Consider the following 18289-nt stretch of genomic DNA (forward strand, 5'->3'; position numbering starts at 1 on the left):
AGAGTACAGAGAAAAGAAGAACATGCAGGGGGCTCCAAGTCTTTTAAAGAGCTCAAAGACGAAATGGGGAAAGAGAAAGAATGAAACAAACACCAAGCAAGCAGAGTGAAGTGATTCAGAAAATGATAATTTCTTGCTAAATTTCACCCAACACATCCGAAAATGATTGTTGTGTGGGGGGAGGGGCAAAGTTTAATTGTTTTAATGCAAGCAGCCATGAGATAGCTCTGGCGCAGACTAAAATGGTGATCATTGTAGAGCCGACACATATTTGCATGTAAGACGGACCGCTTGGGGTGACGGTAACAGCAGTGTGTCCACAGGCCAAAGAGGGCTCTCTGAAACATCAGCTAAACCACAGTGCATCTACAAAGAGAATGGACCAGCACTTGTGTCCAAAAGGCTTGATCCCCAGAAAGTTTTACAAAATATGGCAGGTGGTATGTGATGAGAAACAAGAACTATTTTGCCTCCCTAAATATGAGAAACCACTTTCAGCAATAAACAATGACAAGCCTCTGGTATAGGAGTGAGAATAGCAAAGGATTTGAAACATGGAGAAAAGGTGTGTGGAGGAGAAAGGAAGACAGATGTGGTTTCAGGGAAAGGGAGGGGGGGGTATAAACTGGGAGAGGAAGCCAAGGGAAGTCCAGCTCCTCTCCCTCCTTCATGCACCCCCCCTCCACCCCCCACCTCCCTCCATGTGGGATCTTTCTGCATGAGTGACTCTGTCGTACCTGGGGGACAAACAGTCTCTCTCTCTTTCTCTGTCTGTCTCTCTCTCTGCCCCAATTCCTTCCTACCTCTCCTCTCGTGTGGCGGTGCTGCGACTGTGGTCTACAGAGAAAGACTACGGCGAGCCAAGTCTAGTTAGTCCTACGGGACTGAGAGGCAAAAAGGGCCTGAGGACTAAAGGAATAAGTGAAATATCAGAACATGAACATGGGGACTCGGTATTTAATCACAGCTGTGTATCATAGAATAATCTGGACCAAGAGGTATTCAAATGATATTTCTCAATCAAGGCACACCTTGTACAGTAGCTCAACCATTTTTCTCATGGCACCCAAAGGCAAGGGAGGGATGATTCACTTCCCCCTCTGACACCTGGACATGTCAGGTGATGGGTGGATCTGTACAGCGGCGGAGGGCGTGCATCGGGACGTCACCCCTGATAGGCTGTTCTCCAGTCACCAGGACGCATGATCGCATCCCGACCGCATAACACACCCACACGACCTGAGCCGGCCGGTTCACCTGACCAGAGGCAGATTCCTGTTCAACAGAAACAACGGCTGGGAACGTGTCTGTTTTCCACGCTGTTGGTTCTGCGTATTAGATTGAAGGTGATGGATGGAATGGAAGTGAAAGGAGCAGGTTCATTAGGATTCCGTCCTGATGGAGGGTTAATTGAGGGAGGGCATGCTGGGCAGGTCTGGTGCCACAGGTAGGTGGAGTAGCGTCGACATGCTGTGGCAGCATAGTCGGGATTCCTGGTGTACAGAACAACTGCAAATGCACACGCAGCGCTCAGTATGAAGTCTGTGAAGGCCTCAGTCTGGCCTTTCACTCACCACTATCTCTTTAACACAGGTTGGGCTCGCAGGACCAATGACTCCTGGTACCTGCGGCTGGGTCTATAAATAGAGGCGTCCCTTCACCCTCTCTCTCTTCATATTCCCTGCCTGATGTGGCCTGGAGGCTCCTTCTGGGAGCTGCAATGTTTTTGTTAATTTCCTGCACTCTACAACACCCACACATACTGTTGTCAAAGCCTGCAACCCCATTCACACACACTGTTGTACTGATGAACACATCCCATTCTCTTTAAGGTTAATGTTTGTGGCTGTTTTGGTTTGATTAAGGAAATGGTATGATGCAATGATGCCCCACACACACACACACACACACACACTTACACTTCAATAAACAAGACATTCAGAAAGTGTGTGAAACATGGAAGTGATGTGCAGCCAAACAACAATGTTCTCTGGAATCTAACTTCCTTTGTAGAAAGGTTTGCGTGACCCGAAGGTTTCACAAGGTACCTACGCCTGGAAGGAATGTACAGAAGCTACGCAGGATCCCAGAGAGTACACACCCACAGATGCTTGGTGATGTGAACGCTCCACAAACACAGAAACAAAAGGGAATCTTTCTGCTCCTGTTCCTATCTATCACTCTAATATGGCCACTAGGCTGGATCTCACATGCCAGCCGGTTCTGTCTTTTACAGAACAAATGGAAAATGTTTTATGAACTTTCAAATTCTATATTTCCTGAAGAATGCTGAATTTCAAATACAGGTGGATTGTCGCTGACACTAACTTGTGCAGACTTTTTAAAGCCCTCTGGTTTTCATGAGGATGCTTCAGTTTCACACTTATATTTATATTTTGCATACACTAATGATATTTTATTTTCATAAGGGCCCCACTATTTTATACTGTATACATATTGATGTTTTTATATTTTACATTATATATACAGTATATACCTATATAGCAAATATGTTTATTCATACCTATATTTACATATACATATATGTACTGTTATTATGGACACTTAGCTTGCGGCCACACTGATTCCGTACAGAATTACAGTTGGGCTTTTCTGGAACGTCGACAAGGTGCGTCAAATACCCCCTGTTCCCCAGAGGATTCTTATTTGGATATGCAAATATGCAAAACAAACAAGGCAAATGTACAATAATTGCAAGACAGATTTAAAATTATCAAAAAACTCAACACACATTGCAAGATCAGTGGCCACTGTCCATCCGTCCACCTCAGAGAATTATTTTGAATGAATTATTGAATTTATCATTACCAATGCAAATAGTGAGTCTCTTCTTGCTATATAAAATCATTCATTAAAATCATTGGATGTGGGTTTTGGACAAGTATAGTTTATTTAAATACCCCTATCTGAATTAACATACAGGGTTTAAGACTACAGTAGGACATGAACTTTCGAACTAGTCAGTGGTAGTGCAATTAAAGTGAGGTGAAGTTTTCCTGTCATCCTCCATGAAAAATACAGTAATTATTCATTCCAACATACTGCAATGCATGGCGCTTGTAAGCCCATGTCTATTCAGCTTGGAGAGATCTTTTTTTGTAGTGACAGAGCCATCAATAATGAACACAGCAGACAACCTGATCCAAACATCACACTGTTAAAGGGGAGGAATATATAAGGCTGTGATAACGTAACCTGACTGTGTGCTTAAATGTCTGTATCTCTACTGTTCACCTCTCATTGCCCTCTCTGTTAAGGGCTGACCCTCCTGGCCCTGACAAGTCACACACACACACACACACACACACACACGAAAAAGCAGACATACTGTATATACACAGGCAAGGACACAAACACACGTATATAGTAAGTACAATCAAGCATGATGAAATCCTTCCATGATCAGGAGACTTGTCACTTGACACTTGACTTGACAATGTTTGAGAGGGGGAGAATTTTATACGGGGCCAATTTAAAAGTAATTGGCTCTCACTGTCCCATATCAGGATATAATCTCACAATCATGATCGGACAATCCCAGAATCAGACAGGGAAACAAAAAAAGCTGCATCCCAATACAGTTATATGGGCTATATATGTTGGCAAACACACTTACTTCATCTGCCAAATCCCTAAATTAACACCTTTTTGGTGAGAAAGCTCAATTTGGAAAATGTCACACCAACACCACAGCTGGCATTCAAGGGTAAAATTAATTACTTCAGATACATGTGCTTCCTCTCAAAGTGGCAGACTTATTTGCATTGAGGAACATTCAGCAGAAGTAATCGATGCACACGCAAAATACGGCCACCCAATGACCCCGGCCCCGTCTCAGAGTCCCTCCCCGTCCCCAAAGCCCTGACGGCTCAGCCATGCATGGAGGAACAAACACAGGTAGCGAGAGCAAATCAGACTGCAACAAAACACAGAAACATGAATGGGGGGCATTACAATGACGGGCTGGACGCAGGACAATGGGCCCACCATTAAACAAACGGCAAATCCCAGGATGGGCTGCGGGAGAATGATACAGATTACAGGCACCTAGTCCCTAGCCTGGGGAACAGGGGAGAGAGAGAAAAAAGGACACAATATTGCAATCTGACAGCTGACGTCTTCATATAAATGTATGAATTTACATTCCAATTAGAGGAAATTTACATCTTAATCACGGCGAGCAGTGCGTCGGTCCCTCGGTTAGCGTGTTGCTACGGTAATGAGGTGGGATGCTGCTGTGCTCTCTCATCCAGACAGTGATCTGTCAGCAGACGACACCTCCCTGTTATGAGGGAGATGCACCCTTAAATCCAACCGCCGGCACGATCCAGTAATATTCGTTGAAATCTGTCTTAAATACCAACAAGGTGTGAGCTGCCACCCGAGGATAATGTGCCAAATATGGAGTTTGAAAAACATCAAACATATCTTAAATACAGTGCACTGAACCAGGAGTGTGTCTAACTGTCATTCAAGTGACAAGCTTTCAGTACTCTATGGCATTCCATTTCTAATTTCCATACTAATAATGGGTATATCATCTTTAATGGTTTGATTTTGTTTTATGGCATTTGAAATGGATGGTGAAGCCGTCGGTGGTATTACTCAAACATATCATGTCATCAGATCACATGCTGTTCTGCTGCTAACAAAGACAAAGCGATTGGGTGAGATGGAAGGATTGTGAATGCATCATCAATATTCCTGGTCACCATTTAGCAGTAATGTAAATGGTAGCATCCAAGCTCACCGTTTAGGAAAGCACTGCCATGAGTCGGTGTGTGAATAGATGTGAGGAGACAGGGAGAGTAGCAAACATAGTTGGGGGGGAAACAGTAAAAGCCGTAAGCAGTACGGCCGAAAGCAGTAAAAGAAGAACTTCTTACTCAACTTTGTAAAGTATGATTAAGGACACTATTGTGGTTTAGTTCAATTAGCAGACAAGAGCTGCTGGTTTGAGGTTTTGGAACTGAACTCTGTATGAAACCGCAGAGGGAAGCCTAAGGCCTGGGAAGGGTCCTGCTTATTAAAAAGAAAAAAAAATCTTTTACAGGTTCACAACACAGACAGATTGAGTATGAGTCACGATGCACTGTACACATCAATTTTAATGAGTCCTGAAAAGGGACCGTTTAATGAAAACTTGAGCATTCAGACTTTTACTGCTCCGGTCTAACTGAAACAACTTCTATTCAGTGAATCATTTACTTGTACAGCGCTCCGATTGCTGACAATGCAGTCAGGAGGAGCAGATTAGCTACCACCACATAGGAGCGCACATAAATCAGTTTAACACAGTCCTTTGCCATCTTCACGCTTGACTTTAATACAGAGATGTGTGAACAAAGAATTGGAGGTAAATGAGGCATGGCTTCTTTATCACCTACCTCGTAGCCAATCAGGCCTCTCCCGTCAGAGACACCACTCTAATGGCTGATATCTATGGGAGCAGCCTATTACTGGATACTGCCTGTAATTAAGACCAGTCAGATTACAGCAGCCCAATGCCTGCTCTCTGATATGTAGGCGGCCATCAAGGCCAGAAGTGGCCGTGCACTTGTACACTACACTGAAAAAAGCAAGAGGGCTGCTGTAGTGAAAAAAAAAAAAAAAAAAAAGACTCATAGAACGATGTAGCGTGTCAAATGCATCCCAAACCATCACATGGGGTGATATGCGGGGCGTGGCTGGGATTCCACTTTAGCCTGCGGGGTGTTTGGAGAGGGTGCCGGGAAGCTGCACACACCCCCTTTGGCACTTGTCTCACATATTCTAACCTCGCAGATTGATTCCCACAACAGCGCTGCCGTGCCGAAGCCTTTCTGTTCTACCACCCAAATGAGATCTCTTATCTTTTTGGGAGGCAAATGAGGTTCAGCAATTGAGTTTAGCCTGAATGTTCGCCATGATTGCAACATCTTAAAACAGGCACCGGCTTATAAAATGCCAGGTTGACTTTGTGTCTAATAGCAAATGAGGTGAAAGGGTGAATGTGAAGGCTGTTAAGTTGGAATAAGGGCCCTGAGTGTAGTGAGAGTAGCACTCTTAAAAAGCTGACTATGATAAAAAAAAGAGGGGGGAGCAGAGGGAGAAAGCCTGCGAATAAAGAAACAGAGAGAAAGAGAGAGAGTGAGAGAGTGAGAGAGTTGAGAAAGAGGAGAAAGAGGAGAAAGCACTCCTGTACGCAGAGCGACCTTGCTAACACTCTGCCTACTCTAATATTCACCACTACACATGCTTTTGTGCTCTATTCCTCGCCCATCTAAGCACGCAAACCCTCCTCTCAACACACACACACATGCACACACATACACACCACTCATTACACAATTTCGCTAGTCAAAGTTACCCAAGACTTGCACGCGCATCCACTCTCTTTTACACACACATTCAAAGACACACAAACACACCCACACACACAAGGATGCACAATCTATTGAAGGGTGCAAGAAATTCACTTTACTGATTTAATTATAATTTTGTACATTACATCTCCTCTCTCTGCGAGAGTTTTCTGTTGATGCAGAAAGCTCAAACGACGACTGCCGAATGTGAGAGTGAGTTTAAGGCTGTGCATCAAAGCAGGCTGTTTAACTTTCAATGTCCTATGAGATTCAACTGTGGAAGGACGTTCACTGGGATCTCTCCTGTTGTGGAGCAAAGCAGGTTACTTCTGAGGAGATCAGAGAATCAAGTCACTCACTGAGTCAAGTCTTTGATATCTACCACAGAGAACTGAAATGTTCCCATCCAATCTGATTTGGCAAAGGCAAACAGTCACACCTTGAAGTATACACACACTGTTTAATTTCCTCCAACTTTTTGAGTCTGGCTAAATAATAAAATACATGATGAAAGTGAGCTTTAAAATAGAATTCACACACAACTAATGTTATAAAACCACAGTGGTATGCATGGGTACACTGTCGGGTGCAAGTGCACGCTAAACACAGGCACACGCACGCACATGCACACACAGACACACACGCACGCACACACACACACACACACACACACATACACCCGCACGTGTACACAGAGGGAGATGAAGCTAGCGTACATGACGTCCCCATACAAACAGGCTGTGTAAGTGAGCGTACAACATCAGGCCATCAGATCACTTCCCTCTCCAAACATGAAGGCTTTAATAGATGTGAAACTGCGGGCCCTGGATCTTTTCACACCACTGAGTCGCAACTCACACAGAAGAACAGGAGGCACAGGATGACAGAGCAAAAAAAAAAAAACAAGGAGGAGGGGGGGATGAAGGAGACTCCATACTGGACAAATATACTTATGATGAGGGGATCAAACGGAGATATCCCTGATTTGATTTGATTCATACAAAAACAAAATCATTCTGGACTTAAATATACTCCTTTACGGGAAAAAAACCCCAAAAACAAAACAAAACAAAAAAACCATCATAAGAATCCTCAGACTAACATATGGAGTAACCTTGGTGCCCTTCCGGGAGTTGGGGGTGGTAGTGGGGTTACGCGGGGGGGTCTAACGCTCCGAGGACCGTAGGCACGCTAGGGAGAGGTGAGCTGTCACCCCCCATTACGATCACTGCCTGAGCTCAGAAAGGGGGAGGGGTAGGAGGAGAGGAGGCAAAAAAAAAAAAAAAAAAGAAAAAAACTGGTTCCTCGCTAACCGCCATCTAGAGCCATCCCCAGGCCTCAGAACCCACAGTCTACAACCGCCTCCTGGGAAACACTTGCACGCAAACATTAGAGTCCTCCTCATCCCGAGCTAGCACTGGGGCAGAATGTGTGTGTCAGGGTAAGAGGACGGGCGTGTGTTCGGTCGGGCTGCGTAAGCACAATGTATGGATTTCAAGTTAAAAAAAAGGACAACTGTACATGTTTTCACATTTAAGAGGGATATACTGATACGTATTTAGGTTGGGGCAACATAAGGTGGTGTTTAAAGAGATGCTGCTGACAATAGGAGAGCATCTTCCAGTTACTACTGCTGTTATTAAAGTTTGAAGTGGGGTAAAAAAGAAAAGGCAGGGAGTGTTTGAGGGGGCTGAATGTTGTGCGTTACTATCAAAGGGCTCAACTAGCACACCATGCAAGGATTCCATGATCAATAACTTACATCTGTATACTTCACCAGTATTTTAGATAAAGACCTTTGGCAGATGATAAGCCACTTTTCAAAATGACATATCAGAAAAAAAAAGTGCAATTGTATTAAATTCATGTAAGCTTACTGGCAAAGAGACATCCTGAAATGTTTTGGCTTCTTGTATGCTGCACGAAATAGCTTAATGCAGTTATAATGTCGGTAAATAAGAAGCTTGCCTCAGATTTGACCTTTTGCTGCCTTTTGTGTGAGCTTGGGTGCGCACTGCTCAGGCACATTCTGTTCCCCAGATCCCACTCCTAACACCCCTGTCACTCATCATCACTCATCATTGTTAGGGACAAAAGGAAAGTTTGGTTAAGCCACACACTGGAGTATTCTCCCACCCCATGCCTCCCCCACCATCACACATTGACGTATGTGCGTTAGCTAGCACGCACACACATACACACACACACACAGATAAACGCACACACAAAGTTGTTCTATTTTTGCTGCATAAACACAAGACCACTGACTCAAACTCTATGCACCCTGCACCCTAACCCATAGATGGGGTCACAAACGCCCCGATAAAGCTCCATCACCTTGCCCTCAAACTTGCCTTTTGAAGTGCAGGCTTGTCCTCCGATTGGCCCTCTGAATAATCTACTGAGTGTAATTAAAGTCTATTCAGAGCTCTATATGTGTCCTAACTGTCCTCCTTCATCTGGCCAGGCCTTTCAATAGCCACCTGTGAACTCTGAAGGACGGGGACACTGACCCTCATAAAATTCATGAGCGCCGCTACATTCAGCAGCGGCTCATCTTCCCTCAATGGCCAACACCACTTTAAACAACTCATCTGTTGATTGTTAGGTGAATCCTTTTTAAATACAATTCCTAACCATATTCACAGTAGCAGGGGTTAAGTGGCTGCCGTGATTAGCTGAAACAAATGTCTTTATGGTCTGCTTGGAGAAAGAGAGAAAGAGAAAGAGAAAGAGGATCAAGAGGCCCAGTTTGTTTTCTTCAAGCAAAGACTCATTGAGGGATTGCTCACAGAGAAAACATGTAAAACAGGCTACGTGTCAAACTGATCTAGCATAAACTTTCTGGAGCAAAGTGATATATTCTGTTGTGATGAGTCAATCATTTCTGGCTACAGCAGAGAGGTGAGCCATCCTCCAAAGTCAGCTAAACAAAAACAAAACGCTCTCAAAGGCATGGCGTTGAAATCCATGGAGTTTTTTTAGACTCTCTTTCTGTTTCCAAAATACACACACACACATACGCACACACACACACACACACACACACACACCTCTCGACTAACATACACAAATGCAGAGTGCACACACAGACAAACCCCCTCGCACACTCCTCCTCCTGACCCCCCAGGACACTGAGCGCTGAGAGTGTGGGAAAGTTATTTTTAGGACCCAAGCAGAGAGCGTTCCTGAGTTCGACGCTCCTGCTCCGGATCAACATTCCACCTTTGAACCACTCCGACCATGGACCTGTTTGTGCCCATGATGACAATTTTCGCTTTCTCTGTGGACCAGCAGCAGTGAGGGGACTGTTCCACTTTGTTGTCTGGTTCGATTCTCCTGAATGCCATACTGACGGGACAAACTTTTCTGACTATTAAGTGAAGTGAAGATGATCACTGAACTTCGTTTATCACAACAACATGCATTGTTCAGAGCACTGAATGTTGGGATTATCGAGTATTTGGATCATTGAATCTAACCCTACTCTCCAATATCAAGCCATAGCTTTTTCAAAATATCAAATATGCATGCTTGCAGATCCTAAGATGTCATGTACACTGTAGTCTAATTTGCAGTGTAAATACTTTTATTTGCATGTCTCTCCAAGGAAATTCTCAACAGCTACAATATACAGCTAAAACAGCTAAAATATAATATAATAGTTACTCTTATTTTGCATGATCATATGTTTATTATACACTTTTGGTTAACTAGTCATTTAAAATATCTAAGGCTCTGATAAACAAGGTTTAAGATTTAAGATTTGTGAGTTATGCCTGGTTATAAGAAAGAATTGTAGAGGTTTAGCACAGGACTTACGAACGTCTTGCGAACAGTTCTTCAAGACTTACACAAAAAGCTGATGGACCTAAGGCAAAATTAGGCACTATTTTACAAAGGCCTAGGCAATAACAATAAAATAATTCAGAACCCAAGGATACAGCGAAGACCCAATCTAGAAGCACCAGGGGGCTTTGGCTCCCCAGTCACTACCATTATGCTAATGAAGGGCCCTTTCTGAACACACTTACACATACCCTATAGTACCACAAGACCCCATGGATGTAGGGTGGCATGCATGTAGAATAGCCTCTCTCTCTAATGGGAGCTGAAGACAACTAGGGCTACTTTAATCAGGTCTGAGTCCAATGTGGCCATGCTAAGCCAGTCTAGTCTGATGGGGGCTGAGTGGTGCACAGACCATGTTAAGGGTTCACTGCTCACTGATGAAACAGCTTCACTTCCAGGGCGAGTGCAGGCAGACCACACTCTTACTCAGTCTGGCAGGAGGGGCACATATGCCCTGTTTTGTTTTGTTTTAATACTGTCCGTTTGTAAGAAATGTTTCGGCACTGTGTTGATGTTGCATAGAGGGCAGCACATTTGGCAAAGTCCCCGATCTTCTCTTTCTGAGCTTTGACTCGGCTACAACAATCACCACTGCTATTGCTTTTGCTCCCTAGGCATCTGACAATGGGGAAAAAGGGCTCATGGGGATTGTTTTTATCCAGCGTACTCACTGATCTCTGAACCTTGACCTTGTCAGGATGAACACATCCTCTATCCCCAGGCTACCTTGAATTCACATCAAACCACCTATGCATGCCAATGTAGTTGGTCTAATTTGCTCCTCTAACCACACAAACATAAAACTCACAGCGGATCTGGGTGAGGTGTGGCATTAGGTGAGGTGTGTTTGGTTTCGAATTCAACAGAATTAAAAGAGATCGACATTAAGCATGTCAATTTGGGTTTGTTGTACAAGTGCAGCAAACCTGAAACACATTAGACAGGTATCATCACAAACAAACACAAAAAACATGCACGTGTGCGCACACACACACACACACACACACACACACACACACACTAACAAACACAGGCATAAGAGTCCTTATGAGCTGGTCCCTTTCATACACACATGCACATTTGCAGAATAGATAAAATCTCTCTCTAAATAATAGATGCAGATCTGATGTATGTTGTGAATATTGTTTGGCTGAAGGGTCCGATCGCGTGCCGTGGACTGGCCTGCACCAAGCTCTCCCTCTCTCACACACACGCACAAACCATACGCACACCTCGTTCCAAAATGCGACAGGGGCTGGTGTGCGCCGAGGGAGGAAGTATAAATTATTCACTGGGAATATTATTCAAAAAGGTCCATTCCCATCTGATTGTGATTCCCAAGACGGGCGATGGAATCACAGGCAGATGTATGGAAAACCTTAGGATTTCTTGTGTCCCATTAATAGGTTAGGGGCATCCAGAAAGGCTATTGTTTTTATTCTCAGTCAGTGAATATTCATTGCGATCCTCTTTTGGAAGCAAATATTGAATGACCCGGTTAGGTTCTGTCTCCATATGGGTTCTTTTCAACATCGGCTTTTCTCTGATCTAGTACCACGCATTAGTTGAGAAGTGGGGAAGCAGATATACGACCAGGCATGGAATACAAACCAACATATAAACAAAAACACAAACAAGCCCTACGGACTGGGTCTCTGTCTAACTCGTTCTCCATTCCACAATTCTCTCTTTCCCTCCCTTTTTATTTCTCTCTCAATAAGGCAGTTTGGTGCCTCTGAGGAAAAGCCCTCATTTTAATTAGACCTGACCTGAGAATCACTTAACTGCTCCTCTCCGCTTATGCCTCCCCCCTCCCCTCCAAGCCTTCGCTCTGTTCCTCACATAGGTCCATTAACACCCTTCCCTCGGCACCCACAGGCTTCAACAGGGGGCAGACACAGGCGTTGTCTTAAAGACGTTTTGAGGACACGCCAAGGAACATTAACCTACTCTACCACTCCTCCCTCGGACTCCTTCAGTTCGACTTCCTCTTCCCCTTAACTCTTCTTCTCCTCAACACCATCATCATCTTCCTCTCCATTTTCCCTCTCTCTTCGCTTCTGCTCCACTCATCTTCAAAAAAAGCTCAGTTTGCTAAGGCGCATACCATGTAACTGTAACGTCCTGGGTTCGAATCTGACCCGGGACATTTGTCGGAACTTATCCCCTTCTCTCTCCCCCTGAATCTTTCTTGTCTCACTCCACTGTGAACTCAAATCCCCAAAAACAATAAAAAAAAACACAAACCAAAAAGAAAAATGCATTAAGATAAAGCTATGAATGCAAGTCCTCCACACCTTCACTCAAAGAGTAAAAGGTTTACCTTAAAGCCAATACACGTGCATAGACTACCCAGCCATCCAACTGACAGAGCTTGTGTCAGTCCCACAGATGCCTTCCAACAGCCTCTCTAAAACAGGACTAATTTGACACAAATCCCCCTGTCTTATACTGTATTTGACCCCTTGACCTGCCTATGGCACCCCAGTACCCCACAGGCGCATTGCCTGTCAGTTTAAAGGGTCAAACAAAGGTAAAGGGAATGTAATTGCGTGCCTTCTGCATTCTTCAGACCTTCGTCTTCAAAGCATCTTGCATTGTGAAACTAGTGACAGAAGTGTGTGTCAGCTTAATATGAGGGAATGGGAAAATTCTCATGAGTATGAATGCGCTTGTGAATGTTTCTGTCACATACGTGTATGTATGCGTTTCTCAGTAAGTATGTGCCTGTGTCACCCTATGAATGTAAATATCTCCATGTGTGGGAGAAAGCCATGTTTGTATATGTGTCTGTGAGTATGTGTTAATCTTGTCCAAACACTGAACACTCCTCTACCTGCTCAGACAGGGCCATGGGTTAATTCTGGCTTCAGGCTTCATGGCTAATAACTGCTCATCAACCGCAGCCTGAACTCTCTGAAACTTCAGCGGTTACTATGGTAACCTTATCACGGAACCAATAGAACCATTTAATGCTGGTGCTGGGCCCCGGGTTGGGACTGATGGCAATAAAAATGAACAGATATATATAAAACCTGAATTATTACAAATAATTAAATATATTTACACATGCCTTTAATGACAAAACCTGTCAACATGTACCTGTACATGTTGGCAAACAAATACTTTTCCGCGTTCCTAAGGTGCTAGGTGATATAGGCGTGAGTCAAACAGCAGTTAAGAAATTAGTTAGCATCATGACTCCATGTGCAGTTTGGGTGACATGTAGCTGCCTGACCCCACTGACGAGGACGTAGCGCTGTCAATCACCTGTCATTCACCACCTCCACATCACAAATGAATACAGATGGAGAGATAGAGAGAGATGCAATGTACTGTACTTCAAATACGGAAAAGGAGTCGAGAATTAAAAGAAGCGCACAGCAGCAGGAAAGGTGCGCCATGAAAATCAGACACTCTTCAAACGCTTACACTATGATGGATGTGTAGAAGAAGAGAGAAGTAGGGGCACAAGCTGTGAGCAGTGCAAACCTTGAGAAACCCATTGAGAGAGTGCTGTATGTGGCCCCAGGCATAGGAGTCCTGTAGCTAGAGTAAATGAGGTGATTAGCAGGGCTGGTGTGGGCTGTCACACGTCAGACGCTGGGCTGAGAATCCGATCACTATCTCATGTGTCAATCAACGGCCCACCGAGACAGTTGACCAGTCGGTCACACACAGCTACGTTGAGACACGTATAGTCGGAGCACACCAGTAGTCATGCACACGCGTACACATATACACAGGTATACTGACATAAACCGATGACTCTGCAGCGCTAGACACGGAGCCAACATGCACTCACTCATACCCTCGTGACATCTCCAACTCCGGTGATATCTGAACTGACGACACGACAGCCAATCACAGTGCCACAGAGCTGAACACAAGACGGTAATAGTGTATTACAATGGATAATCTGTGTTTTGATTGGTTTGATGCGTGACTGGTGATGCGATGCTATGTTCTCTGGGAAATTCCCTGACGCACAATGATGATCTCTGTCAGGGATCTTGATTGACATTTCATATAATCTATCCTCTTATATCAACACTGTAAGCTATTTTAGAATTTTGAAAAGTCCTCTCTCTCTCTTTGCTTTTCTTTTAATTTTCTGTTCCGTGTGCTATACAAGAGTATGGTCCCATTCAACAGAAAACTCCAATAAAGCGCCTTAAACAAGGGAGGCAAACAAAGCCTGGCCCCAACAATGTGCTGCTGGGATATATGACACACTAGCCAGGCCCCACGGAGCTACAGAGGATGCTCTAGGCCGCAGCCCCCCGGCCTGCCCAATACAGAGGCCTAATTAAAAGACCATTGAGGATAACCACCTTGACTTTTACGAACGTTATAAATCTATGCTGGAGTGGCCTATTCAGGGGGTCAGGGAGAGGAGGAGAAGAGGGGCAAAGAGGAGAGGAGAAAGGGTTAGAGAAGGATGGTGAAGAGCTGGCAGAAAATGAGAAGGGGTTGACCGTGGGGTGCAGGGAAGGTTTGGGGGGGGCTGGCATTCCTCTCCTCCCCCTCACCTCCTGCCTGAGACAATAGGACCCACTAAGAGCCCAAGGAGCAGAGGGTGTGATAAGGTAATGATAATGTAATGAGGACCAATCATGAGCCTGAGCTAAGAGGAGGGCCCCTTAATTTGTCTCTGGAGTGGTAGTTCAGTGACAGATTGATTGCTCTGAGTGAGAGTGATGATGTGTCACAGGCAAAATAGATGTGTCCGTGACAGGAAGAGAAAGAGAGAGAGGATGAGAAATCATAAATCGAAATGAATGTAGAAAACGGGAAGGCTATAAATTTATGTGCTGTGTATATAACCTTTTATCTGAACTTTATAGGCTTAACTTAAAACTACAACCGGTATTTTTCCATTGCATATTCATGGCGATAGATGCACATTTCTCTCACTCTGTTGCCTCTTGAAGTTACACTGGGGTAGGTGTGACAGCAACAGTGTATAATCAATAGTTTCACCTTTCATTTTGCCACCCGATAGCAGACAAAAGCAAACACAGTTCGGCAGAGCGAGGCTAACGTGAGACACTCCTCATAATCAACAGCACTTAATGTCAGTACCACAGTGAACGGGATGAATGCTAAGGTAACAAATGTAATGGCTCTCTTAATAAATTATTACTTTACATCTAAATGGAGCTCTTGTTTTAGGTTAATGGTTGCATGACATCCTAACAAGTTGAGAAAAATGCATTGTTTATACATTAGAGGAATAGACTTAGTACAAAAAAAAAAAATCAGACTGAGTGACAGCATTAAAAATACAGCGAGCATGAGAGGGGCATACAACCACTGAACCGATTGTTTGTTTACGAGTAAACCCCGGGTATGCTGGGTTGCCATGACGACATACCTCAATGCTGAACTGTTTCCTCTTGAGTTTGAAGGCCAGGTCCTTGTGGTCAGGGAGTTCACTCGCCAGACAGTTCAGGTGAGGTACCTGGCGCACATGCAGCAGGCCTGAGGAGAGAGAGAACGGATTAAAGATGGAACGCCAGAACAGGGCATAAAAACTACGGCATAACAACTAGCACAGCTACATTCCTACCCACAATGTGCTCCAGTTGCGCTTTACTGTGCCAAGCACTAACAACCTTGAGCCAAAGAGAAGTGTGCTTGCTTATTTCAGTATAAAAATCTCTTTAAAATGGTGCAACTTATGGACGATCAGGCCCCCACACTAATTTTTCCTCCCTCTCTTCTTCCTTCCCTCTCTCCCTCCAAATCACAGACGGTGCAAGACTCAGCACTTGAAGAACTCAGGCGACATTATTATGCTCATGTGATGAAGCAGAACAAGATAAAACAGTAGCATCTATTCTCAAGGAAAAATTAATTGCTCTCTATTTTTCTTACACAGGCTGGAATATCTGAGTATGGTGTGTGAGTAGAGATTTTTTATTGTGTGTGTATTGTAAAGGAAGTTTCTCAGCTATTTCCTCTCACTGACTATACGGTGGTCATAATGTGAGCAGGATGCATTAAGGGATGGGGGGGAAGAAAAGGAATATATAGGTTAGGGCTTTCTACAAAAGGAGAAAAGGAGACTCTGCTTTTTTTTCTCTTCTTCCCTCATTTCTTTTTACCATGAAGTGACATTTTCATAAAACTGCAAAAGTACTGTAGAAGTGGGGTGGTATAAAAAGGAGCGTGAGAGAGAAAAGGAGAGAGCGAGGGAGTAATGGAGAAAGGGAGACAGACAGAGAAAGTGGGGGATGGTGGGTTCTCTCCTCTGTGCACTTGGGTGATTTCCCCTTGCCTGATTTGCAGTGACAGGCTTCCCAGCATGCTTTGAGCAGCCCTGAACTGCTGCCGCAAACACACACGCACGCGCCACCGCACACGCACTCACACACACTCGTACCAGATGCGTTTGCACTCATGAACACACATCAAAACAATCATACACATAAATGTATTTCATAACCCAACCAGAATTTCTCTAGCTGGTTAAACAGAGGGCACATATATTTCTGAATGGGAGATTCAAATCTCAGAATGTGCGATAAATATTATTTTTCGAATACAAAATGATTTAAAAAAAATAATGTGCGATACTAATATATTGAATGGCCTTGCATGCCGGCCGCCTTTAACATGCGTAGGGATGTGATCACTATGGGATGTGTTATCTAAATAAAACATGTTGTTGGATGAAACGAAAGCTGCCATTGAATGTTTTCACTCCTCATCCCTTCATCTGTCACAACTAGGGCTGTCTAACCCGAGGAGAGGAGAGGGGGGGAAAAAACGAGAGGAAAAGAGCAAGAGTGAGTGGGAGAGTTCGAGAGGCACGGCTAAAAATACCCCACTCGCTTAAACTGACCTTTATGTGTGGAGAGAGTGTGATAGAGTGATGGAAAAGAGGGAAGCAGTGCGGGGAAAAAAGAGGGATGGGCAAAACAGCAAAAGAAAGTGATGGTGAGGACCGGGAGGAGAGCAGAGTAAAACTACGGCGCCCTCTCCTCCCTTTTCCCCCCGTCTCCTTCTCCCCGCCGTCCCTTACCGGTGTCCTCTCCCCCTACTGAAAGCCTTGTCCTCCATTTATTACCAGGGCATGCTGGCCGTGGAGACATTGAGCGAGGGATAGAGGGATAGAGGCAGAGAGGAAGAGAGAGTGATGGTGAGAATATCGATTCCCCAGTGTTGGTCTGCTCTGCTCCAGGCCTCAGGGGTATGGGACTGGGGATGGAGAGGTGGGGGGGGGGGGAGGCGAGAGGGAGAGAGGGAGAGAGGGAGAGGGGCTCTGCTTGGGGGGGGGGGGGGGGGGGGGGTGAGGGTGCGAGGGAGAGGGGGTGCGGCGTGGCAGCTGAATCCCCCCCGGCCTGTCTACTGAGGAGCACGTCTGATTGAGCAGCAGCACACTAACACGCACTGACAGCCTGGCCTGCAAGGGGGCTGCCCTGCCTCCATCCACAGCCCAGCCCCAGCCTTAATGCACTGCCTGTGTGTACGTTTGTGTGTCTGTGTGTGTGTGTGTGTGTGTGTGTGTGTGTGTGTGTCTTTGATGGAAAAGAGACAGAAAGATATGCGAGTGTGTGTGTGTGTTCTTACCATGGTAATCTTTGTAGAGTGGGTTGGTCTCTCTCTCAGAGCCCTTGAATGATTCCAGGGCGATGGCATTGTCACATAGCCTGGTTATGCTGCCCATTAGAGCTCTGTTCTGTAGGATAGAGTGAGTGTGAGAGAGAGAGAGAGAGATGAGAGAGAGAGAGAGGAGAGAGAGAGAGTGGAGAGAGAGAGAGAGAGAGGAGAGAGAGGAGAGAGAGAGAGAAACACAGGCAGGTAATTAAAAACCTCCTGACGAGCCATCAGTGCTGCAATTAAATTAGGTCATCATTACCCGTCGCCAGGTCATTTCTGCCCATGGCTTAGGTGAGGGTGGCGAGGTACAGAGCGGAGAGAGCACTGATGGGGGTCACACAGGTGACGGAGGGGCAGGCAAATGGACACACACCTTAGGCAAACATCTAACAAAAGTGCCATGGGATAGGCCAATAAGCAACAGTCTGGAATTATTTTACTTCATCAAACAATAATGGTATACA

At 44.9% G+C, this 18289-nt stretch overlaps 1 protein-coding gene across 1 annotated transcript in view; it reads right to left on the bottom strand.

The window, feature by feature from the left end:
- The window catches only part of elp4 (elongator acetyltransferase complex subunit 4), a 50543-nt gene that overhangs the window by 13935 nt on the left and 18319 nt on the right, over nucleotides 1-18289 (bottom strand). The window contains exons 8-9 of the mRNA XM_071907086.2: nucleotides 17796-17904; nucleotides 15595-15701 (exon numbers count right to left, since the gene is read on the bottom strand). Coding sequence (XP_071763187.1) covers nucleotides 15595-15701; nucleotides 17796-17904 — 216 coding nt within the window. The remainder of the gene's footprint in view (nucleotides 1-15594; nucleotides 15702-17795; nucleotides 17905-18289) is intronic.

This window comes from Centroberyx gerrardi, chromosome 1 (genome assembly GCF_048128805.1).
Source record: "Centroberyx gerrardi isolate f3 chromosome 1, fCenGer3.hap1.cur.20231027, whole genome shotgun sequence".
Taxonomy (NCBI): domain Eukaryota; kingdom Metazoa; phylum Chordata; class Actinopteri; order Beryciformes; family Berycidae; genus Centroberyx; species Centroberyx gerrardi.